At 41.0% G+C, this 25,711-nt stretch overlaps 1 protein-coding gene across 3 annotated transcripts in view; it reads left to right on the forward strand.

Annotated features, from left to right (window-relative positions):
• The window catches only part of SPOCK3 (SPARC (osteonectin), cwcv and kazal like domains proteoglycan 3), a 154,921-nt gene that overhangs the window by 93,383 nt on the left and 35,827 nt on the right, over positions 1–25,711 (forward strand). For all 3 annotated transcript variants that reach the window (XM_077299951.1, XM_077299953.1, XM_077299952.1), the window contains exons 5-6: positions 852–978; positions 13,725–13,839. In XM_077299951.1, the coding sequence (XP_077156066.1) occupies positions 852–978; positions 13,725–13,839 (242 nt within the window). The remainder of the gene's footprint in view (positions 1–851; positions 979–13,724; positions 13,840–25,711) is intronic.

A 25,711-nucleotide genomic window follows, 5' to 3' on the forward strand; every position in this document is an offset into this window, starting at 1 on the left:
CGCAGACGTGTCGGGCCTGCTCCGAACCCCGTGCTGAAGCTGGGAGCTTGTGGGGAGGGGGCCAGTTGCAGCAGCCTTCAGCGCAGCCCTCCGAGCCCTGCTGAATACCGGTTGCCAGGGGAGCCATGCCTGGGTCCCTGCCCTGAAAGCCCGGCTCCACTCCCAGCCAACGCGACGACGCCTCCCACACACCGCTTTGCGCTGCCCCGAACTCGCCAAGTTGCCAGGGTAGTCGAGCCTGGAGCCCTTCCCTGCCACCCCAGCTCCACTTCCTGAGAACGCACCCTGCGCTGCCGCCTCCAGGACACTTGCTTGACCCACGGGGGAATCGCAAGATAGGTGGGGCTGCCGCCCCTTGGTCCCTGCCATGCCACCCCGGCTCCGACGCCTGCGCCAACATGCTGCCACCATGAGGGTCTAGTGGGGGAGGCCTGCGCATCCCCCGGCACCTTCCGGCCCCATCCTAGTGCCCCTTGCATTCCTCCCTGCACTGGCCTATCTGTCTAGTAAGTCTTATAAAACAGTTGTCATCCCCTTTTATTTGTTTATTCTTTCAGGAAAAGTTCATATAAATATAAACAACAATGAAGAAAAAAGTCTTTGAAATTACATGCATTAAAGAATAAACATTAAAATGTAATCTTATAAATTAATTCTCAAGCAAGAAGCAGAATATAAAACAATTTTAAAATCAGGACTATAATTAAAAGTCTAGATATTTTTGTTTTAATTTGGCCTCTAAAAGAGAGTTGGGTAGACACCAGGCTGATCTGTTGTTATCTCTTAAAACTTTTTGTATCAATTTTCTCTTATTGATCATGATTCTATCTACATTCTTAATTTTCTTGTAGGATGAAAGAGGCTGGTTTGGGTCATAAACAATGGAGAGTTGGTCCTGTTTCATCAAAATGCAAGCAGTGCCTAGTAGTTTATAATCGTCCGGTTTGTGGTTCTGATGGTCACACATATTCCTCTCAGGTAAGAATAATGGATTTCTCAGTCTTTGCTTCAAATTAACTCATCCATTTGTTGTTTTCAACCAGCTCAGGTGTATTCTTTGAAGTGTTAATAATCCAAGCTAATTTAATATTCAGTGAGAAACCACAGTGCTTAAGTAAGTAACTTATATGTAGAAGCATATATAAAGAAATGTTCTTTTTCTCATTGTTCCAGAGGAAATTGAAAATAGTGATTCATTTTAATGGTCTTAGAGAAGTGATGCATTTTTACAAATAAGTACAATGACCAAGAGATGAATTTATATCTAATGTTCTCTTCATTGGTTTGTTGATTTATAACACCTCATTTTCCAAATTTTTCTTGAAATAGATTTCTAACTTATTTTTGAGAACAGTTTCTGATTTAGGCAAAACATAATAGGTAGTCCTAAAATCTTTCTTTGAGAGCCCTCGGGGAGGGCGGTATATAAATATAAATATAAATATAAATATAAATATAAATATAAATATAAATATAAATATAAATATAAATATAAATATAAATATAAATATAAATATAAATATAAATATAATAATAATAATAATAATAATAATAATAATAATAATAATAATAATAATAATAATAAGTCTTTTAGGATTGAGGTGCAGGATGTCAGCAAAGGGTACTTTGAAAAGTTTAATGAATCTGTTCATTGTCAAGTCAGTTTTACACAACACATTTTCTATTTCCTGGGGGCATTTCCTTGATTTCTTATTTGCATTCATCTGAAGACTTCTCACCATATAGTGTTCATAGGCTTGTGTATGAAATAGGTTGCAGAGAATAGGGTGTCTCATGTTCTGTTCTCTGTGCCACATAGAAAGAGCAAGATGCTCTGTGTCTAATAACTCTTTATCAAGAATACGGGAAGTATGATTACTGTATGCCAAAAGGAGGGGGAAATAATGAGAAACAAAGCAGAATAATGGCAAGTTCCTAGCCAACCCCTTAACCATTTACCTCATTTGTATATATGTGTCTTCAGAAATCATTCAAACTGAATAAAATTGGTTCTTAAAAATCAAGAATATTTTCAAAAATAATCAGTCTTGACAATAACATCCGTTAAATATCTCTTTGTTCCAAGCAACGCTTGTTTGTTGTAGTGTCATGCTTCTGTAAAAGCTTGCTGTTCTTTCTCTGTATTTGTCAATGACTTCTGTAAATTGTACAGATCATTCTGTGAACTTGTCAATAAATTGTATTCGCCTTATACAAAAAATAAACACTACAGATGTAAGCTTTTCTTGGTGGAGTCTGGTTTGGGATTACCGTGTCATGCTCTTACATTCTTATTAAACTGTATCTTGTAGCATTATAACTGGAGAATTGTGGAAAATGTGAGACTTGTGAATTGTGTGAGTGTGTAGTGGTTAGAAAGTTCACCTAGGATGGGGAGACCTAGGTTTGAATCTCAGTTCTACCATGGTAGCTTGCTAGATGACTTTGAGCCAGGCCTGTTAGCTTAGCTTGTCCCACAGGGTTGTTCTGAGGTTAAAATGAATGTGAGGTACAACTTAAATGAATAATACCAGATGATAATTATATTTCTAAAAACATAAGCCATTGCTATCTGTAAGTCTATCTTCTAAGCTGAGACAATAACCTTTTCTTGAAGTTCAGTGATCTTCCTATTAACATGGATCCATGTTGGTCTGAAGGAGCTGAAAAAGTTTGAGTTCAGTGGCATCTTTAAGACCAACAAACTTTTATTCAAGGTATTAGTTTTGGGCGCATGCACATTTCTTCAGATACCTTTTTCAGGTGAGAATCTCTGTAGGTTAGAGCAGATTCAGATGTAGCTTACAGCTTGGCTTTATAAAATGGATTATTTGGTATGCTTAGGATGGTAGCTGGAGGCATGCAAGTATGTTTGTCTGTCAGTAGGTTTCCATTGTAAGGTGGTGTCTATTGTGTATTTTTGCAGTAATGTCCAGAAAATGTATTTCTTGCATAGGTTGTTTCATTATCAGGTGAGGGTGAAAACTGCAGGATGCCTGGGGGAATATGTCCAGTATTTATTATGTGTCCAAACAATTAAAATCTCATTAGTGTATAACTGATATAAGAGAGGAATGAATGGGTTAAAAGGTGTTGCTCGAAGTCAGCCATGAAGATGTTAGCATACTGGGGACCATGCAGGTGCCCATGGCGGTACCATTGATCTGAAGGAACAAGTTGTTGCCTAATCTGAAGTTGTTATAGGTCAGAACAACATGGCACAGTTTGGTGGCATAGTCAGCTATGGTGTTGTGAGAAATCATATTCCTCATGGCTTGTAATCCATCTGTGTAAATTGTTGGTATACAGGTACTCCATATCCATGGTTGCTAAAGTAGTATTTTCTGGAAGGTTATTTAAAGATTGTATTTTCCTCAAAAAGGCTATGGTGTGATGAACCATAACTAAGAGTGTTGATGGTACAGGGTCTTGGAACACAGTTCATATATCTAGATACCCTCATGGCTGAGACAAGGTAGTCCTTGGTTACTAGATGTTGTGTTTTTAGTAGAAATAAAAGGAACATGGATGAGATTCCCATGGTGTGTTTGAAAGGTTTTATTTTTTAATGTGCAGGAGTAATTCCTTTATAATCTTTTTAAATACTTTTTTGTACTCCTACGTGAGATCAGAGTCATTTGTAAAGAGTAGTATTTGACAGTTGTCTTTGACTGATATAACTGTCCAGAATTATAGCAGTACTCCTGATATTTAATGAAAATGGTAATACTTCCCTTCCTGAAATCATGTGGATAATTTTTAAAGTGCACATCCCATGTTTGTAAGCTGGTGGGTGCAGCCATCAGAACTATGATTTCATGCTACAGTGAACACAAGGATGTTCAGAGTGCCTGTTAGAAGCAAATCTGAAGATTTGTTGTGGATTTTGTGATTTTACTGATTTTAGACATAAACCACCATGAGACAGCTAGAATGGTGGTATAGAAATTGAAATATATAAATAATAAATAATATAAATTATTGTGGTATCAATACTGCATACTGTTGCATACTGTTGTCATTTTCAGGAACTGTCTGCTAACAACCAACCACAAGATATTTTTCTGTCTGCTTCTAACAGTTCATCAGTATATGTTCAAAATTAGGATTTTTTTAAACTGGATACTCATCACATGAAATACTGAATGTCATATGTCATCTTTTTCCCCACACCCAATTTATAGGAATTCTTCAAAAACTGTCTATGCCTGCTCTTTTATTCCTGTTTGATTACTTTTTAATCCACAATAGAGCCTATTTTCTTACCTCACAGCTGCTAAGTTTACTGTGGGGTGTTTATGAGGTATCTCTTCAAAAACTGTTTAGAAATTCAAAGTATATAATATCTATTGCATCACAATTATCCACTTGTATGTTAATCTTCTCAAAAGTCTCCATAAGACAGATGAAGCATGACTTTTCAGAATCCATGCTGAATTCATATTCATTCATTGCTCTTTTTGCCAATTCCCTGTCTTTCTTAAATAACCCTTTTAGTCTTCTATTGGCCACTGGCTCGATTTCCTCCTTGGCTGATTTCCTGTTCATCTTAATGGTCTTTGGCAAATCAACTTATTCAGATTCTTTCCCCACATTTCTTGAAAACTGGCAGTGGTTCATGGTAGTTAGATGGGAATAGAAGGGTGCTCTCTCTGTATTTGGAATACCTTTGTGGATCCTCATCGGTTCCATGGCCCACCTTAGAAACCATTGTAAGACCTTATTGTTCAAAATATAAAGGCATCAAGTTCCTTAATTTTGCATATTTAGCATTTGGCTACTCTCTAAGTTAAAAACATATTTTTCAGATACACATTCAGTCTTTTGTTTATTGTCAAGATGTTCTTAATGAAATTAAGTGACAAATATCAATTGAAGATTCCCTGTGAGAATATCTGTAGCAACAATATGCTGCATAGAAAAGTTAACAGTTTCTGCTTCAGATTCAATTTGTGTGTGTCTGATTTAGAATTTTCCTAAAGGTAAAGGTAAAGATATCCCCTGTGCAAGCACTGAGTCATGTCTGACCCTTAGGGTGACGCCCTCCAGCGTTTTCATGGCAGACTCAATACGGGGTGGTTTGCCAGTGCCTTCCCCAGTCATTACCTTTTACCCCCCAGCAAGCTGGGTACTCATTTTACCGACCTCGGAAGGATGGAAGGCTGAGTCAACCTTGTACCGGCTGCTGGGATTGAACTCCCAGCCTCATGGGCAAAGCTTTCAGATGGCTGCCTTACCACTCAGCGCCACAAGAGGCTCTCTTTCCTAATGCAGTTTTAATGTTTACTTCTGTCTTCTAATTTAAGCTGAACATTATTTTAAAGTATGCTGAACCAAGGAGGTTTCATTACTGTTTTTGTTAATATTGCCATGATGTGCCTCCATGACTTCTCATAATGGAAGTTAAAAGTGTACTACTCAGGAAGAGCATATATCATTAAATCAAATGTAGTTGTCCTAGCTTTGTGTCTGCTGTCATATACTTGTACCACAGGGTTATTCAGACCTCTCAAATATGTGTGGGTTGTCTAATTACTGCACTTTTCTATTTATCTTGAATTTCAAATAATGTAATCATTTATAAGAAGAAAAGGTCTTGAAGTAATATGCAAAATTAAGGCACATTTAATGGCAGAACTGTCCTATTTTTATTTTTATTTGGTAATTACTGAGAGAATAACTCTCTGGAAAGCTACAAAACTGGAAATGAGGCTTCAGTTTCCTGCAGAATGTAACTATTCATGTTGTATTTAAAACTAGAGATTCAAAAACTGTGGCAAGTTGTGATAGCTTGGGGCTATTGCAGTTGCAAGTCCTGCTTCCAGTACATTACAGGACACCAGTTAATTGTCATTAAACAAAAACTGGGCTACTTTTTCCTTCTCAGAGTGGCTTTGCAATCCTTTTCATAGAAGGCAAGTGCCATTGTGAACCAACTCTCCCTGATTGTTGTACTTATGGTCCCTCAATATGGTGACACACAGCAATGAGCATGACCTCTGCCTCCTGCGCTTAGCAGGGACCATAATGAGAACCAGCTTGGTATAGTGGTCAAAAGTGTAAGCCTCTAATCTGGAGAACTGAGTTTGATTCCTCCACTTACAGCCAGTTGGATGGCCTTGGGTCAGTCACAGTTCTCTCAGAGCTCTCTTTCAGCTCCACTTACCTCACAGGGTGTCTGTTGTGGTGAGAGGAAGGACAGGTGATTGTAAGCCACCTTGAGACTCCTTCAGGTAATAAAAAGTGGGGTACAAAAATAGCTCTTCTCTTTTTTCATATCTCATTTGTCAATGATTTATATCAAGGCCTTGGACACATAGGGTCTCTAGATAGAAAGGTGTATTATGGGAGAAGGCTTTATCCTCCTCAGTTCCATCTGGTATGATTCTGTGCTCAGGATCAGTGATCTTGGCTCCAACTTCCCAGGCTCCAATTACTAAACCATGTTCTGAGCCCCCATTGGTCCAGTCAATTCCAGTAAGTCTGTCTGTCGGGACAACCCTCACTCCAAATAGGGCTGCTTTAGTTGCCTGGAGATGGGATCCAGATGTCCATATCCACCTTCTCCAGGACTTTCAGCTAAGGTTCACAGGCAGAAAAACACCTACATACACTTAATGATAGGCATGCCCTCCTTTATTATTTAGAAAGAACCAAAACATTTTGTAATGACAAAATACTGTTCATTGCTTATTGGGATCCCAAGAAGGGCAAAGCTACCTCAGTCCGGTCCATGTCCAGATGGGTGGTGGCTGCTATTCATACCTGCCACAAGGCAGCTGGAAAAGCATATCTACTCAATGCTAAAGTGCATTCAACATGAGTGCAGGCATCACCTGCCATCTTCCCCTGATGAGATCCTATTATGGACATCTGCAAAGACTTTAGATCTTCAGGTGAGAAAAGAATATTAGATTTTTATCTTTCAGTCTACACCCAAGTTCTATTAGCCTTATAGCAGGCACTGTTTTATTAGCCTTATAGCACTGGAAATGCAAACTGATATCTGAACAGTTTTGCTGAATTTCAGCAAGCAATGTTATGAAAGGTGATCAATGGTCATATATTTTATTTTGCCATCAAGTGTTGTTGGATTTATAATTCAGGTGAGGTTGGCACAGTTGCAGTGCTTTAAAAAATGTACCAGATTTCACACTTTATTGCCAGCACTTATGTTGATATAGTTTAGTCAGAGCCTCTTGATTTCTCCAGTATTGTTTTTAAACATCTCTGTGGGGTGCAAAATTTGTCCTAGATTTGGAATCTACTTATAAAATCAGTGCCCCAATAATTCACTGAATGTTGACTGAAGGAAGGTTCATGGGTGCAATTTCTTTGCATGAGGTTCCAGAAGTACATGATTTAAAAAAAATGTATCTGTTGTTAAAATGTCTCTGAAGTGAGAAATTAGTATGAAAACAGCAGTAAGGAACCCATAAGTACACATGCGAGTCTGATCTAATTCTTAAACTGTGTAAAACATTGTGCAGTCCTCATTTTCAGTGCAACAAGAGGTGATGCAAGTATGACTGATTATGTATGTTATTTTGCATTTTCCTACAATTAACTACTAATGAGCATACCCTTTATGTGATATTTTAGTTCACTTATAACTTTATAAATATTTCAGCCTTTGATAATTGAGTAAATTGTACTTGATGAATTAGCAATGCAATCAGTGGGTGTTGTTTAACAAATTATACTGCATCAAAAAGTCACATTATAATGCATCTTTTATGTACCTGAATACATTTTAAACAGATGATTAATGCAATTTTGTTAAAAATGGGGGAAGTCAGAATGAGAAATTTAGGAGTATATTTTATGAGATTGCCACAAACTCGATTGGCTACAATTTATACACTAAGGCAGGAAAGGTAGAAAAACAACAATGTTCAGTATATAGCCTTCTCATATAAATTTTAAAATACACTTGAAAAAACCCTGTGTGACTAACAGCACAATCCTGAGTTATATCTTTTTTGTACACTGACACAAATGGCTTTAGAAGAATATAATTGTTTAGGATTGCACTGTTAGACACTGAATACTTGCTCATGTCAGTATTAACAATTTTTATTTCTTCAGAACATGAGAAAATTAAGAGCAAGAACTGTTAGTAACTGCTAGGAAGTTTTTTTAGCCTTCCCTCCTTGTTGCATCATATGGCTAGGAAATCAAGTTGTGAATTAATAAATTCTCTGTTCAAGTAAATCCTTTGCCTTCTTGGTGGGACATAACTTGGACCCTGGAAATCCAATCTGCACATAAATTGGAGGGTTTATAGAAGAAAGTCAGCTACAGATCTACTGTTTGGTTCATATGAAGCCTTTTTAGTTCATGACAGGTTGTGGTTTGGTTTGCGAGTCTGTCATAAATAACGAACTAACCACATTTTCCTTGTTACCTATGTCAGAATACTGATGAAACTGGAAAATATGGCAAGATGTAGAATTGCCTTGAAAATTCCTTAAAACTTTCTGTCAGAAAAGACAATGTCATCATCCACACAAAATAAAGTAATCGAGTATATGGTTTGAGGTATAAACTTTCAAAATAACTTAACGTGGTGGCAGGTAGTTCCATCAAGTTGTAGGTGACATGATGATACTATAACGGTTTTAAAGGCAAGAGATATTCAGAGTGGTTTGCTGTTGTCGGACTCTGACCCATTATGCACAGCGATGGTCAGAGCGGGCTGCCAACAGTTCTACTGGTGGGGCAGCATGCCCTGCCACTTCTCATGTACTGACGGGGGAAGATTTCTCCCACTGGACACTGTCTACCCTAGATTATGGCATGTACCCACAACAGTTGGGGCAGAAAGGTTCTGCCATGTTTCTTCATGGCAGCAGGTGGCGGGGTGGGTTGGGTTAATTCTACGAGGGTGAAATTGTGGAAAAATGCAATCCCACCTTCATGGAAGGTCCGTAAATGCCCTATTTGGCTCCATGGCATTTTCTGTTCCTTCTTGTGTGCATGGGCCTGGCCCAGCATGGCCATCGATAGTGGCTGCGGCAAAAAAGGGAATGCTAAAAAATCAGTGTTCCCTTGCCGTGGGCCATCAGAGGCCCTAAAGCTGGCCAGGGCTGGGAGCCGGCATCATCATGCACAAGTGAGAATTTGTTATGCTGCCATACGATTGCTGGCCTGGCCTCCCCCCATCCTATGCTGTATGGGAGGGTGGAATTTAAACAGTTCCGCAGGGCCTGCAAAAGGGAGCTCCTCCACCAGGCATTTGGTTGAGGTTGACCTGAACCACTGCTTCCCAAGGACCCTCCCCCTGAGCCTGCCTCCTATGGCACCCACCATAATTCTGCTCAACCCACTGGGCTATCAGTAGGAGCTACTTCAATGTTTAATTTTTCTACTGTCCCATGTTGCTTGTTGTTTCACTTCATTCATTATTGTTAATCTAAATTATCTCTATTGTTTCTGTTCTGTTTTATGTGAACCACCCTGAACCTTCAAGGATGGTGGTACACAAATATAATAAATAAATTTGTGTTTATATAGAAATCTAATAATAAATAATCAGTCTCTGTTGCAATCTGAGACTTTCTTGGTAGTCTCCCATCTAAGAACCAATCAGGGCAAACCTGCAGAGTTTCTGATATCAGAGCTTTGGCTCTCTAGGTAAAGGTAAAGGTATCCCCTGTGCAAGCACCGAGTCATGTCTGACCCTTGGGGTGACGCCCTCCAGCGTTTTCATGGCAGACTCAATATGGGGTGGTTTGCCAGTGCCTTCTCCAGTCATTACCGTTTACCCCCCAGCAAGCTGGGTACCTACCTTTTTTTTACCTACCTCGGAAGGATGGAAGGCTGAGTCAACCTTGAGCCGGCTGCTGGGATTGAACTCCCAACCTCATGGGCAGAGCTTTCAGACAACATTTCTGCTGCCTTACCAGTCTGCGCCATAAGAGGCCCATGTTGGCTCTCTAGGTCAGAGCAATTTGATATATTGGAATACAAAATAAAAATTTTAACATAGTCTCCCCACTGTTTTAAGAAAAAGCATTAAATTTTGCAAAGGCTTTCCTCCAGATTTTTGCATGGAGTATTTTAAGAATATTTGATTTAAAAGCTCTGCATGCAGTCTATGCCTGGGCAACAGAGAATGATAGATAGATATCACTCTTCTGTTGTAATTAACACTGCTTAGTAGTAAATCAAATGCACATGTGGGTGAATGGACAGAGAAAGGCAAAAACGGCACCACAATGTTATATAAACTTAAGCTGCCTTATGCAATTGCACCTCACTTTATTGTGAGGTACAATTCAATTCACAGTTGCAAAAAGAAAATGAGTTTGTGGATTATTTCAATGCCTCTTTATAATCACTAACAGGACATTGTGAATATAGTGTCCTGTACAATTAAATGATGCAAAACAGAATAGTTTTAGGCATCAGGTTGTTTGTAAAACTATAACTGTCTGATGGACTCAACTTTGAACAGGCTGTGGGACAGCATGGCAGTGTTAAAAAACATAGCTGGAGCTCCATGGCAACTGTATTGCCTGTCAGTTGGACAGAATTATGTTACTGAAATTGCCTCTGGCAGCATTTTCAGGTGAGTGCCTAGGCTACTCTTAAATCAAGAAAAATCTGGAAGAATTTATCAAAATGGGTTGCTTTGAACGAACAGATGAACTCAAATTTCTGGGTCCCTGTGATTATCATTAGTAAATCAAACAAGAATATATCAGTCTTTGTGAATTTGAACCAAATGAAAAGATGTGTGATAAGAGAACTACATTTGATGGCAGTTGAGGAGTATGTACTAGAGCAATTATGCAAAGCCAAATTATTTCCCAAAGCAGATCTTAACAAATCTGATCAACAGACAAGTACATGAAGCTAAGAATTTTTATCATGTTCTTTGGAATATACTGTTTGAGATCACTTCTACATCTGAATAGTTAACAAAAGAAAATGAATCATCTGCTTTGAGGCCCTGAGGAGATCCTTAGCCACATGGACAATGTCATAATAAAAGGATTTACAGTTTAGTAAAATGATTCCAAAGTAACTAATCTTAAAGTAGCTACAGGAGGCAAGAGTTGCCCTCAACAATTTCAAATGTACATTCCAGGTTCAATGTGAGTACTTCTTAGGTTGTCCTTATGGCCAGGATTTCCAACAATGGAGTTTGAATGGACAGTATTACTTCAGATTGCAAGTGAGGGACCATGGTTTTCAAAGCTCCCATACATTAATTGTTCCCTGTAGTGGAAAACCAGTGTGGTATATAGTCAGGTTACAACCTTTGCCATGGTGTGTTAAATTTTCATTGCAGAGAACTTTTATGGAGGGGATTATAAATTTGTTCCAGCCCTCTCCCCCAGTCTGAAGTAGTGCTGTCTATATTCCCATCTCTTGAGGCAATGATCTTGTTCTGGTTTATCTGTCAGCCAGATCTAGGTTCCAGAAACTGAACCTCTTATTGTACCAAATAATAAATAAATAGTTTAATACTATAAATACATATATGTGAGTGTGTGTATGCAAAGTGCATACTTTTATATGAACCAGTTTGGTGTAGTGGTTAGGAGTGCAAACTTCTAATCTGGCATGCCAGGTTCGATTCTGCGCTCCCCCACATGCAACCAACTGGGTGACCTTGGGCTCGCCATGGCACTGATAAAACTGTTCTGACCGAGCAGTGGTATCAGGGCTCTCTCAGCCTCACCCATCTCACAGGGTGTCTGTTGTGGGGAGAGGAATGGGAAGGCGACTGTAAGCCGCTTTGAGCCTCCTTCGGGTAGGGAAAAGCGGAATATAAGAACCAAATCTTCTTCTTCTATATGTAACACACACAAAAATAGTGACTTTTCAAATAGACTTTTTCAGGTAATGTAATTTTAAAGGACATTATTTCCCCAAGCATATGCATTTTTATATAGATGTGCAAATATTTGCAAAAGTGAATTTCAACTCCCAGATTTTCAAAAATGAACTCCAAAATACCAAGCACCAAAAGGGAGAAGAGGTTTGTGAGGCTTAAGATGAAACCAGTTAGCTGCCTTATCTTAATTAATTCAGTCACTGACTATTACCCATAACTTGGCACACACATGTCTGTTTCCTGTCATTTCTATAACACAGCTAGAAAACTAGCCATGTTAACAGTTAACCAATCAATCATCATCCTTTATTGGCATATAAAACATTAAACTATGGATCAAATAAAATAGAAAAATATATAAATCTAGCTAGTTGATTATTTATTTATTTATTTAATTTATATATCACCCTCCCTGAAGGCTCAGGGCAGTTTACATGAAACAAGAAAATGATACAAGTAACTCCATTTATAGTAACAACAAAGTGATAACAACAAATAACATTAAAGAGCGGTGGAAATTGCAAAGAGCCTCAGCTCAACTCTTACTGAGACCCAGTGGGTTAGGCAGATTTGTAGCAGATGAAATAAAATGCTAAAGAAAATAAAATGCTAAAGAAGAACAACTCATGCCATAACCTTTTGTTGGTGCAGCCTTATCGCGCACTACAAAAAAATGTATCACAGAAGACGTATGATCTATAGTTTGTAGGTGACAAATGGTCACCCTTTTTGAATTGTCACACCTTTTTGTAGGTGACAAATGGTAACCCTTTTTGAAGATATGAATTATAGTTGCTTTTACCCAAACAGCTGACATAAAGCCAGTTTTGTCTACCATTGTAAAAAGGGCAGCCAACACAGGGGACCACCAGTCAGGAAATGATTTAAATAAATAAGTAGTCAAAAAAATATTTGGTAGAATATCTTTAGCCTCGTTAGGAGTTGGGGGAGGTAAAATTGATCTTGAAGAGGTAGAAAGATCAAGGCATCTTCCCCCTCCCTCTTACGTGGCTGCTGGCTCCAGCAGCCAGGTCCTTCTACTTGCTCTGGAAGCGGCCAGTGGTCCGTTGAGGGCAGGGCCGCACCCTGATTGGCCCTATCTTTACTCAGGCAGCCGGATTTGCTCCTCCCTGAGGCCGGTTTCATAAATATATAAGGAGTGAACCATGGATAAAGATAGCTGAAGGACTGAACCATGGCCAGATGTGGCAGAGTATGCAGTGGATCCCAGTCTACCCCACCCCCACAATGAGGCCTGAAAGGAGGCCTGGCATGGGATGGATTAGGTCACAAGCTGCTTCCCAGACAAAATCTCCCCCCTCTCCCCCTTCATCTGTGATGGTGCAGTGGTGAAGCACCTCCAGCCCCTATTGGTTTTCTGGCCATGGAGAACAGGCAGAGACCTGAACAAGAAGACACAACCAGAAGGAGGAGAAGGAAAAGCTACAACTGGCCATGACTGGTGGTTTCACACTAATAAGGCAAATTGCTCAGAAACACCCACACTGAAGGCCAATTGCCTTGAACTTGTTGCAGCCACAAACTGGGAAGTATTATGGGGGAGATAATGATATTTTCCTAGGTGAGTCATAACTGTGGTTCTTAGCAGTACATGTTTGGCAGATGGTTTAGGGGTTCTCTGCCCAACTCTGTTTCACCCTTTATTGTATTACATAGTTCCATATGATCAGTTCAAGGTGTGGCTCCACCATATTTTAGCCTGTGCATCCTGTTCTTCCAGAATCACTTTAAGATCTGTGGGAAGAATTGAAAGTGATGAATTGCTAACCCCAGTCTTTCAGGGATACTCAATGGATTGAAATTTACATTATAAAATGTCTTTACTTTAAAGATTGTAATTCTCTTTTTATTGTAGTGCAAACTAGAATATCAAGCCTGTGTCTCTGGAAAACAGATCTCCATGAAGTGTGAAGGACGTTGCTTCTGCCCTCCGGATAAATCTACAAGTACAGGCCGAAATGATAAGAGAGGTAAATACTCTCTATTATATCTGTCAACAATAAAATCATCAAAGCATTATTAAATAGATAAATAGATTATACCAATTATAAAAAACATTGTACCAATTGAAAAGAAACCCCAGAAATGGGATCTCCAGATTCCTGCTGGAGGCTAGTATCCCTGTAAGAGATCAGTTCCACTGGAGGAAAAAGCTTGCTTGGGAGAAGGAAGGGGGAGGGGGCTGTGTAGCACTCCCTCTCCTCTACACGCACAGAGAGAGAGAGAGAGAGAGAGAGAGAGAGAGAGCTCAGAAAACAAAAGCGGTCTTCCCTTCTCAAATAATAAACCTTATGAACAACGCAATCACCTCTCCATGTAGGAAATACCTGAGTGTCTCCCTCCTTGGATTGCTCTCAGAAGCCACTGGTCAGAAGGTCCAAATTTAAGGAAAAGAATCCCATAACAGTCAATGAGCAAGTCAAACAAGACTTATACCATCCTCCTGCAACAGCTGCTTCTGCCTATGTTCTAAGTACATCTGTTTAAGACAATGGTAATTTGTACAGCTTGGTGTAGTGCTTAAGAGCAGCAGTTACTACTTTGGCAAGCTGGATTTGATTCTCTGCTCCTCTACATTCTGGATGACCTTGAGCTAATCACAGTGCTGTTAGAAATTATTCTCACATTGAAGTATCCATCAGAGCTCTCTCAGCCTCACCTACCTTAGACATTGCCAGTTGTGGAGAGTGGAAGGGAGGGTATTATAAGCCACCCTGAGACTCTTTTGGGCAATGAAAAGCAGGGTAGAAAAACCAATTCTTGTTCTACTGGGAAGGTGCTACTGGGAAACAGTGCCTCCCCTCTCCACATGTCCCCAGGGCCTCATACCGCTTCTGTGCCTCATCTACAGTTTCCTCATCTTCCATGCTATTCGTCTCAAATTTGCTTTATTGTGATGGTTTTGAAAAGATTGCAGCAAGACCAAGGTGATATCCATATGGAAAGGGAAAATGTACATCTTCCCACTCCCATACACATGGGCATTATTTTCCCTGCTGCAATTGCCTGTGGTGGTTTTCCCTAAAGCATTCATTCCTTCTCAGACTTCAAATTGCAAGCCTCAGATTACTTACTCATGAGTAAACATTCCCAGGGCAAAAGCTTTTCCTGGCTGCCATTGGACCCAGGGGGCCAGCATGCAGAGGCTATCCCAGAATGTAGCTTGCTTCCCCCTCCCCCGCCCCCATGTCCTCTGAGTTGAAAGAGGCCAGGAAGCCAGATTAACTTACTAGCAGCAGGGCATGCTGTGAGGCTGCCACCTCTTCCGCCCAGCAAACGTCTGAAATGTGCAGGAAGTTGGAAGTAGAGAGCTGATATCTTATTAGCCTTTCTTGGCTGAGAGCTCCATCCTGATTAGGGTGGGCTATTCCTGGCTGGGGGCTGTCACCTATTGGGGGAATATTTCCAGGGGGGGCAATCAGGTAGGGAGTGACCTATCTGCATGTAATTTGAACTGATTTTCCCTCATTGGCAGTGTGCAAATTGAACTGATTGGCCCTCATTGGCAGAGTGTTCCATCTCTTTTAGTGGCACATTCCCAGGAAGGACCAATTAGGTAGTGGGTAGTAGTCCATTTGGATTTTATATGGTTTACTGATATTATAACTATCTTAAACTCCATGTTTTCTAGGTTCCATTTCAATCTATTTAACCTTGGAAGGGAGGTATAGAATGTTTGTTTGTTTGTTTATTTATTTATTAACTGCCCCTCCCTTTAAGGCCCAGGGCAGTGTGTAATGTATTAAAATTAACTTAATAGTTCAATAAAAGCATACACAATAAAGCATTTAAAACCATCACTCCATTGCTCTGTGAGTTTCTTAGCTGGTCTTCTACCTGACTTAAGTCATATCTGTAACCGCTCCGTGGAAGCGGTATGAATAAAAGGGTAAGGGGGGTAGGAGTGGGCCGTGTCCAGGATGGGCAAGGCAGCCCATTGGCCCCGGACTGACAAGTGGAGGAGCCAATCGGGAGGCACTTTGCACCTGCCAATTGGCTCCTCCGCTTGTCAGTCTAGGGCCAAGGGGCTAATCGCGCGGCTGCTGATTGGCCTCTTGCCCACGGATTGATGAGTCGGGAGACATGCAACGCCTCCCAACCTGCCCAACCTCAGCCGCCTTTGGGCAGCTGTCGCCATTACGCGGCTGCCGACCTACAAGGTAGGTCGCCGACCGCCCGGGGGAGACTTCCGTTCGGGCTTCAGCCCTCCAAGGCCTGCGTAGAAGCAGTGGTGAGGGGGCTGGCCGGGGGAGGTTGATGCATTGGCCGTGTGCCCAGGGCTGCGGGAGCCTGCCCAAAAGCCGGGGAGGGGGGCAGCTGCGGGAGGCTTCCCGCAGCCCTGGAAGAACACCCGATGCATCGCAGATGCATCGCCTGTGCTTCCCAGGCCGCGGGAACCCTCCCACACCCGTCCCCCTCCCTGGCAATCACCCCGCCTCCCGTAGCCCAGGGAGCATGCTGAACACGTCACAGACGCATTAGCCATGCTCCCAGGGCTGCGGGAAGCCACAGCCAGTCTCTGCCCCACTCGCCGGCCGGGGGAGCTGAGTGGAGGAGGCTTCCATCTAGTGCCCACTGTCTAGCACCACAGTGGGCTTAAATATAAGTAGCAAAAATGAATAAGCAGCATGCAACTGTGTGGAATCAAAAGAATAATTATATGCATGTGAGCAATTAAGTACTATCTATTTTTATGTATGTGAGCAATTAAGTACTTGGCATTTATTTCTAGCTGTACTTTGTAAAATAGCCTTTATTTGGATGAACCTTAAGTTCCAGCCGAGCACACATAAAATAGAGGGCAAATGTTGAACCAATGTTGGATTGTCTGTTAGATGATTCTTTAAAGTTGTTGATTGCTTCTCAGTATTTTCTGAATATGAGTGAAAAAATTTAATTGATAGAGACTTGCATAGCATCACATTGACTGAACTGCTTTGTAACCTTTTAATGAACATATTGAAATTGCTTCTTATAGGATTTTTTCAGCCTAAAATATCTGAAAATAGAGACACATGAAAGCTCATATAATGTCTCTGTTCTATTGGTGGTCAGGTTTCTTCAGTAAACATGACAGTTCTAATTATGGTGAAATTACATTGAAAATGTACCCAGCATATTCCACAACCTTATGACATATCAACCTCTACAATTAACTGCAATTGTCTTGTCATTTTTTTAAATTGTTATTTTAGCTGATAATTTGCTGAATATTAAGAGGATAAAGAAGGTTTAAAGTCAAATGGGCTGCCTTTTAACTATTTAATTTTATACTCAATCTAATAGTCTTTTATCAGGTCAGAGAAAAAATCTCAGGTACCTGGTTATCAAGACATAAACTTAACTGCTGGGTCCCAGAAATGTATTCTATATATGCAGGGATAGGTAATTATTTAAGCCTGGTGTGTTTCTGGGGACATATTCAGGGGGCCTGGGTCACGTATAGCCTTAAAGGTCAAAAACAGCACATTATATTTGACCTCGAATACAATCAAACAGTGGGACAGGTTGAGTGTGAGCCCTCCAGGGGTCCTGGTCAGTACCCGGGCAGCTGTGTTTTGTACCAATTTCAGTTTCAAAATTAGGGATAGGGGAGGGCCCTTATAGAGTTACAGAAGTCCAGTCTGGAGGTGACTGTCACATAGATCACTGTGGCTAGTTATGGGGCCAGATAGGGTGCTAGTAGTTTAGCTTGGTAAACATAGAAACAAGTCAGCCAAGCTACTTTTGTGATCTAGGCCTCCAGTATTAGGGAGGAATCAAGAGTCACTCCCAAATTTTTGACAGTCTGTATAGCAGAGAGCTGCACCCTGTCAAGACTGCAAAGGCATACTTCCTCATCCAGGCTTTTCCTTTCCAGCCACATGACATTTCATCTTCAAAGGGTTTAACTTCAAGTGACTTCGTCTGAGCTATTCTGTCACAGCTTCTAGATTCCCAGCCAATGACTCGGGGTGTATTCAGCAGATCACTCAACAACGGATAGAGCTGGGTGTCATCTGCCTATGTACCGAAACCAGCTGAACATCAGTATTCTATCTGCATCACAGATAATTGCTAGTTGCCTATATTTGTGCACCCTTCTTTGAGGATGTTGAGGGACAGAATTACCCTAAATAACTGTGCTGGGCATGAGCTTGCAAATGCAATGGAGGTTGCATAGAACTCTCTCTTTGTAACCTTTACCACCATCTCATAGGCCTACATAAGTGTCCTGTAAGTTTCATCACAAGTCATCTTTCAAATTCATTCTTGCCATCTCAGCTCCCATTTCCTTTTGCATAGCTCTTTAGTATACCGGGGTGCTTGCTTGCAATGGGGGTGGAGAGGGCTTTATGGTGCAGTCTCATAAATGCAGTCAATAGCCACCCATGCCAGCCATCGGCCAACTCATCCATTGAGTTGCTGGGAGGCATTGGTTGCTGCAGGATATACTGAAAATGAACAGGTTCCATAAGTCAGCAGGCATAAATAAACCTTCTGCCTATGTGGGAAGGTGGTGGAATGCAGATCTGGGTCTTCATGGCATAGTGGTCTGATCAAGGCACTGCTTTGGCTGCACCCAGATCCACTTGTAGCCCCATGTCAAAGATCAGATACAGGATATGGCCTGCTTGGTGAATTGGACCAGCCAAAAGTTGCAAGAACCCTAGCATTGCCATGGATGATACCAGGTCTACACCACTCCTGGAGGTGGGCTCTTCTGCATGGATGTTGTAGTCCTCCAGTATAATTATCTTGGGGTGCTGAAACACCCAGGTGGCTGCTGTCTCCAGAATGCTAGGCAGGGTGTCTGCCAGTGCCTTAAATGGAAGGTACACCAGCAAGATGGCCAAGTTCTCGACTGAGTCCTATCCCAGCCCAAGACATTCAATGCTTGGGATGTTGGTGCAATGAGTGCTCTGTAGGAGGAAACCTATCAGACGCGTATAGTCATCCTTCCCTGGCCTGTGGTCCAGGACTGATGTAGGACCAAGGAACCCAGTGCGACCATCTCAGCACTCCTTCAACCAGGTCTTACTCGTACAAGCCAGTTCTACATTGCATTCCACAAAATAAGAATTGAAGCACTGCAGTCTTATTTATAGATCTGGAATTGTGAAAGATCAGTGTTGGAGTTAGGATGGTACCCTTTGCCTCTTTTCCTGTGTCTCTGTCAAGCTTTATTATTAATGACCATTTAGACCAATTATTGTTGTTGTTGTTAGGTGCGAAGTTGTGTCCGACCGATTGCGACCCCATGGACAATGATCCTCCAGGCCTTCCTGTCCTCTACCATTCCCCAGAGTCCATTTAAGTTTGCACCTACTGCTTCAGTGACTCCATCCAGCCACCTCATTCTCTGTTGTCCCCTTCTTCTTTTGCCCTCGATCGCTCCCAGCATTAGGCTCATCTCCAAGGAGTCCTTCCTTCTCATGAGGTGGCCAAAGTATTTGAGTTTCATCTTCAGGATCGGGCCTTCTAAGGAGCAGTCAGGGCTGATCTCCTCTAGGACTGACCGGTTTGTTCACCTTGCAGTCCAAGGGACTCGCAAAAGTCTTCTCCAGCACCAGAGTTCAAAAGCCTCAATTCTTTGACACTCGGCCTTCCTTATGGTCCAACTTTCGCAGCCATACATTGCAACTGGGAATACCATAGCTTTGACTAAATGCACTTTTGTTGGCAGGGTGACCAATTAGACCAATACAAACTGTAATATACATAAATAATTTAAAAGTTGCTAAAATATATAAACAATAAAACAAATAAAACAATGACCATAAAATCACATACCTCTGGGTACAAGTATTATCATCTGAGGTTAATATGTAGTTTAATAGCAGCCACACAGAATTTAGCAGTATATGCTGTAATTTGAAATTTCTCATTACTCAGAAGATTTTTCATTTTACTAACTGAGGACAGGCCCAAAAATCTTTCCAGGATTGGTTGTAAAAAATTATCTTGTAGCATGGTATATATGAGGCAATAAAATAGAAAATGTTCTACTGCTTCTGTCTTTAAGGAGATGTTCTTATATCGGCCTTCTAATACTGGTGTGGGCAGGGCTGAACATCTAGCTAAAATAAAGACTTTTCTCTGTTTGCTGTTCTTCAGATTGAGTAGATAAGAGGTTGGGGCAAGAACATAATTATTTATAACTGGTGTGTGGAATCCAGGAGCTCTAGTTATATGCCACTGTCTACCAGTATCTTTGATCTTCTGCTTCATTACAATCATAGCCTGCTGTAGATTTAGCTCAAGTAGTAAATTCATTGGTAATTCCAATCTTTCTATTTTTCAGCCAGGATGATTAGAAATTATTCTCAAAAATAATTGATGTCAAATTCATAGGTTGATGTTTAAATTTTAACCATAAAGTGATTTTCCTGTATCTCTAGATATGGGATGGCGATTAAAAGAGGTACGCCCCTACCCACGATCCCTCCCCCTTATTGAGACTCACAGGGTAGATCCTCAGGTCCAATGAAATAAAGTATTTTCCAGAATTGTGGGGGTGGCTGCTGCTCTTCCCTGGCAGGGAAACTTTTCCTCTGTTCTGCCCCAGTAGCTAACTGAATGCTATCTGGCAGTCCTGTCTTCCATCACTATATCTTTTTAAAAGTCATTTTGGATTGTCTCATCATTGGGCTTTCAAGTTATGAGATTATCAGAAGTGCTTTACTATTTCCTTCTACACAGTACTAATTACATTTATCTGAAATGTTACCAAGATTGTTTATGATAGATCCTCTACCAGTGTCAACTTCTACTTCTGCTACAGCCCAGTAGCTATCCTTCATGGGTTCTTCTGCCTTCGTCACCATTGTAACTGTCCATTCTCTTCTGCTGATATGGCCATTGATTCCTGAAGGGGGTGGGTACATTTAGTATTGTGTCTCAGCTGTTACCCTTTTTCTTTGAGTGACTCTGCTGGGAGTTTAACCTCTTAACAGAACCTAAACTACTTACAATATTACTTGCAGCTATGCCAACAAACACGTACCCTCCATCATATTAAGATATGGATCGAAGAGGGTGTTCAGGATTAATGCTTTTTAATTTATTCACTCCATTATTTTAAATGATGATAGCTTTTCACAGCAGCCCACTTTCATTTTTATGATGTTGATTATCAGATCCTAGACTACAATAGTAATTACAAGTTCCTTGTATCTTCTTACTAGCCTGTCTTGTATCTCATTTTCTGCATGATAATTCTGTAACAGAAAGTGTTATTGTTTTAATTAGCACTTTTATTGCCTTAGTAACTCTTATATTAAACATATAATTTTATTAAGATAGTAAGGCAATCATTCTAACTGTACCTATTTGTAATTGTAATTTAAAATATTTAAAATATTACTGCCAACAATCCAGAAGAGAGATATGATACAATAACATTTTATCATTACATTTTTATAAATGTAATTTGTTGTACATGCCAATGACTGGATTAATTCGTGTACTTGGGTGGAATCTGTGATGGTAACATTTTTATTGGTAATCCCTCTGGTTCTCAGTTACAATCTGAAATTCTTGATCTTAAAATCACACAGCGAATGTTATCTTGTATTTCATGCATTGAGGTGTTCTCTCCCTTTTAAAATAAAAGGCACACAGGGTTAAATCCACTAGTCACTTTCCAACAGAAAAAAATGTATGTGCCTCAAAATGAAGGAAAGATGACACAGGAAAGTTAAGGTCAGTTAGTCTGACCTCTGCCCCAGGAAAGATCCTGAAACAGATCCTGACCTTGGCTTGATGGAATGAGCTCCCAAGTGAGTTCAGGCATGGTCCTGATCTGCAGGGGCTGTAAAACAGAGCTCTTCCACCAAATCTTTGGCTGATACCAGTGCTAACCTACTACAGGTAGCAGTAATTATTGGGCTTTCCCTTTCATGCATTTGTTTGTTTGTTTGTTTGTTTGGATTTCCATGCTGCCCATTTCTTTGCAGCTCCGGACAGTTTATATGTAGATATATAAACATATATGTTTATATCTACATATATAACATACATTGATGTATGTATATTTCCCCCTCTATTTCCAGGATTGGGAATTTACCACCTTTCCCTCAGGCTGTCTAATCTACCCATGCTGGGACCAATGAAGGGGAGTCAATTGCTGTTTTTATGGAGGAGTAGTATGATTTTATCTATTTTATAGTTTTATATTATCTTATTCTACTTACAGGTTTATTGTAAACCTTTATTTTATTAGCTGTTCTAAGACTTTGTGAGGAACAGGATACAAATCCATAGATGGATGGATGGATGGATGGATCGATCGATCGATTGATCGATCGATCGATCTGTGAGCATTTGAAAGGATAGCTTGGTGATCCAATAGGTCCTGCCAAACAAACTGCAATTTCTTGTGGAATAAATGAGTGTACTGACTCATGGGAATGCCAGCAGTGCTGTTTACTTGTATTTCAGTAAAACGTTTGACAGAGTTCCCCATGATCTTCTGATGCATAAACTGGAGAACTACAGACTGAACTCTAGAATGATTAGTTGGATAGAGAACTGATTGGAGACCTAAACCCAAAGAGTAGTTGATATTGGCATTTCATCTGATTGGAGAGATGTATCCAATTGGGTGCCACAGGACTTAGTTCTGGGTCTGGTACTTTTCAATATTTTTTATAAATAATCTGGATGAGGGGTGGAGGGACTACCAATTAAATTTGCAGATGACACCAAATTATAATTGAAATGAGGAGTAGCAAACACACTGGAAGAGATAGTATTCAACAAGAACTGAACACTATGGAAAAGCAGACAGATGTGAATATGATGCAGTTCCACAAGGATAAGTGCAGAGTTCTACATTTGGGTAGCAAAAATAAGATGCATACATACTGGATAGGGACACAACTTCTGGGTAACAGTGTGTGTATACATGATCTTTGGGTACAGATGGAGTGTAAGCTAAACATGAGCCATCAGTGTGATACAGTGGCAAAAAAAATAATGTGAACTTGGGATGTATCAAAAGAAGAATAGCATCCAAATAACATCTTAATCCTGATGTACACCATGTTTGTCAGGTTGTATCTGGAGAACTCTGTGCAGTTCTCAAGGCATAGAATCATAGAATAATAGAGCTGGAAGGGGCCTCACGGGTCATCTAGTCCAACCGTCTGCACTATGCAGGACACTCACAACCCTATCACTCATTCACTGTAACCTGCAACCCCCTTAAGCCTTCACAGAATCATCCTCTCTGTCAAATGGCTATCCAGCCTTTGTTTAAAAATTTCCAAAGAGGGAGGAAGCCTGTTCCACTGAGAAACTGCTCTAACTGTCAGGAACTTCTTCCGGATGTTGAGACGGAATTTCTTTTGAATTAATTTCCTCCCATTGGTTCTGGTCCGTCCCTCCGGGGCAAGAGAGAACAACTCTGCTCCATCCTCTATATGGCAGCCTTTTAAATACTTGAAGATGGTTATCAAAACCCCTCTCAGTCATCTCCTCTCCAGGCTAAACAGACCAAGGCCTGACTTTAAACAGAACAGAATAGAGCAGATGCAGAGGAGTGTGAAAGGCATGATCTATAGAGATGGGTACCAACCAGGTCACAACCCAAAATTCAGCCAGATGTTGGCCCATTTTGGAGCCCCCAAAAGTCTGTTGCCTGAACATTTACTGGACTTTTGTAACAGTTGAGCAGGGTGGGTTCACAACTGACCAGTTAGGTTTAAATGGCTATGAGCTATTTGACCACTTATTTTTACTCCCCCTCCCCAAACTTTGAAGTGGGGTGAAGTGAAACAAAACCAGTTAAACATCTGCCAGTCATTTCACCCTGATGGGCATAGATGCCCCACAGCTGCCTCCAAGGTGCTCCCGCTAGAGATGCTCTCCCCAGTAGGATCCTCGAATGCACTATGGGTCACAGTTGAACCTATGAGTTGTGCGACAGCTTGGTAATGACCCTGCCAAAATATGGCTGAATCCCACACCTCATGTGTTTCCATAGCTTGATCAACACCAACTCCACTGCATGCCATCTGCTGAAACATTCCTAGAATTGTCTGAAGAAGAACCTGTTCTGCATGCAGTATTGTTAGATTGATGGCGTGTCTTACTGCCTGGAGAGGAAACGTTGCCCAGAGGAACATTCCCTAATGAGACCTCACCCCATAAAAATATAGGCTGCATTCCACACCAGAGAGCCAATGCCCATGACCACCATGCACTGTGTGTGGCCCAGTTAATTGTGCATCTTGAGCTACTTGGTGATCATTGGCAGCTGAGATTAGAACAGGAGCTGAAGAGACCTCTCAGGTGTGCTGATGCTCCCTGACAGGATTATTATCCTGAATGCTGCAACTTGCAGTAGCTCTCATGCGGCCTACTGGCAGGCTACCAGTAGTAGTTGGCTTAGGCCTGCATGTGCTGGCATGGGTAGGCTGTAGTGAAGCAGAGACGCTGTGCCTGTTGGAAGGCCTGGGCATCTCCTCAATTTTAGCTATGCAGAAGGGAGCAAGCTTTCTGCAGCCAGGGAGGAAAGAGGCCAAGCGTGTGTACTCAGCCCTTTTAAAGGTGTCAGCGATGCCCACTCCTCCCCATGCCCAATGGCAGCGCACCTTTTTGGCTGCTGGCTCACTTCAGCGATGCCCACTCCAGGCTCAACCTGGAGCCTGCTGGTAAGTCATGGCTCCAATAATTAGGAAAGGGACTGAGAATATTGAAATGTCCATGTGTAGATCTGAGATGTGGCTTCATTTGAAAAACTGTACAGTTCTGGTCACTCTATCTCAAAGAGAGCATTGCAGAGCTGCAAAATGTACAGACAGGGCAACCGTAATGATTAATCCGGCGAGTTGGGTTTGATTCCATGCCCCCACATGCAACCAGCTGGGTGACCTTGGGCTCGCCACAGCACTGATAAAGCTGCTCTGTCTGAGCAGTAATATCAGGGCTCTCTCAGCCTCTCCTCCCTCACGGGGTGTCTGTTGCAGGGAGAGGAAAGGGAAGGCAAATGGAAGCTGCTTTGAGACTCCTTCCGATAGAGAACCAGCTCTTCTTCTTCAGATTTTTGAATAAAACTTTGTTGATCTTAAAGGTGCCAAAGTATTCAATCTTTCGAACAGCAAGCATAATTATTTTAAAATTAAACCATGACCCAAGATACTATTTCTGAGCTGCTGCAGTCCTAGTGCCATTTTTCCCTTTCATATTTGCTTTGTGGTGCATCCCAAATCAATCAACTGCCCAGTAGTAAATGTGATGATATCACTGAAGGCAGTTATGTGTGGATCACTGTTTCCTCAGTTGGGCAGTCTGAATGACCTTCTTCATTGGACAAAACAGTTGGAAATTGAGAAGAAAACAAGGAGAGAGCACACTGTGGGATACATCACTTACAGAAGCAGTTTGCTAGCACTTAGTAGAGGAAGAGAGATTGTTGTGCACATTGTGCTTAAAATTGCATCATTCTTGCAAACTGCTTCTTTAAAGAGGATGATCTTAAGCATGATCGCTCTCCAGTCTCATGGCTAATGTTCTGCTCTGTTCACAAACCACTTTTATTTTGCAATTTGGGTAGTGTTCTGTGCCTCTTGATAGTTGCCATTTGTGGATTGTATAACGGGAATGCTCAATATTAAATCTCTGCCAGATTTAATTATAATGAACAGTATAAGATAGCAGATATTGAGAACCACTGTTTTAAATAGATCTGGGTTCTGTGGATCTGTATTTATTTATTTATTTATTTGTATTTTGCATAAAGTGGCAAAATACTGCTTCCAGGGCAGTCCAGAATTTTTGTGAAAGAAAAATAAATTTATTCTGCTCTCTTCTTTTTACTGGAATGCACAGTTGCTTTGTTTTTAATGTTGAGGTTTA

This window comes from Paroedura picta, chromosome 10 (genome assembly GCF_049243985.1).
Source record: "Paroedura picta isolate Pp20150507F chromosome 10, Ppicta_v3.0, whole genome shotgun sequence".
Taxonomy (NCBI): Eukaryota; Metazoa; Chordata; class Lepidosauria; order Squamata; family Gekkonidae; genus Paroedura; species Paroedura picta.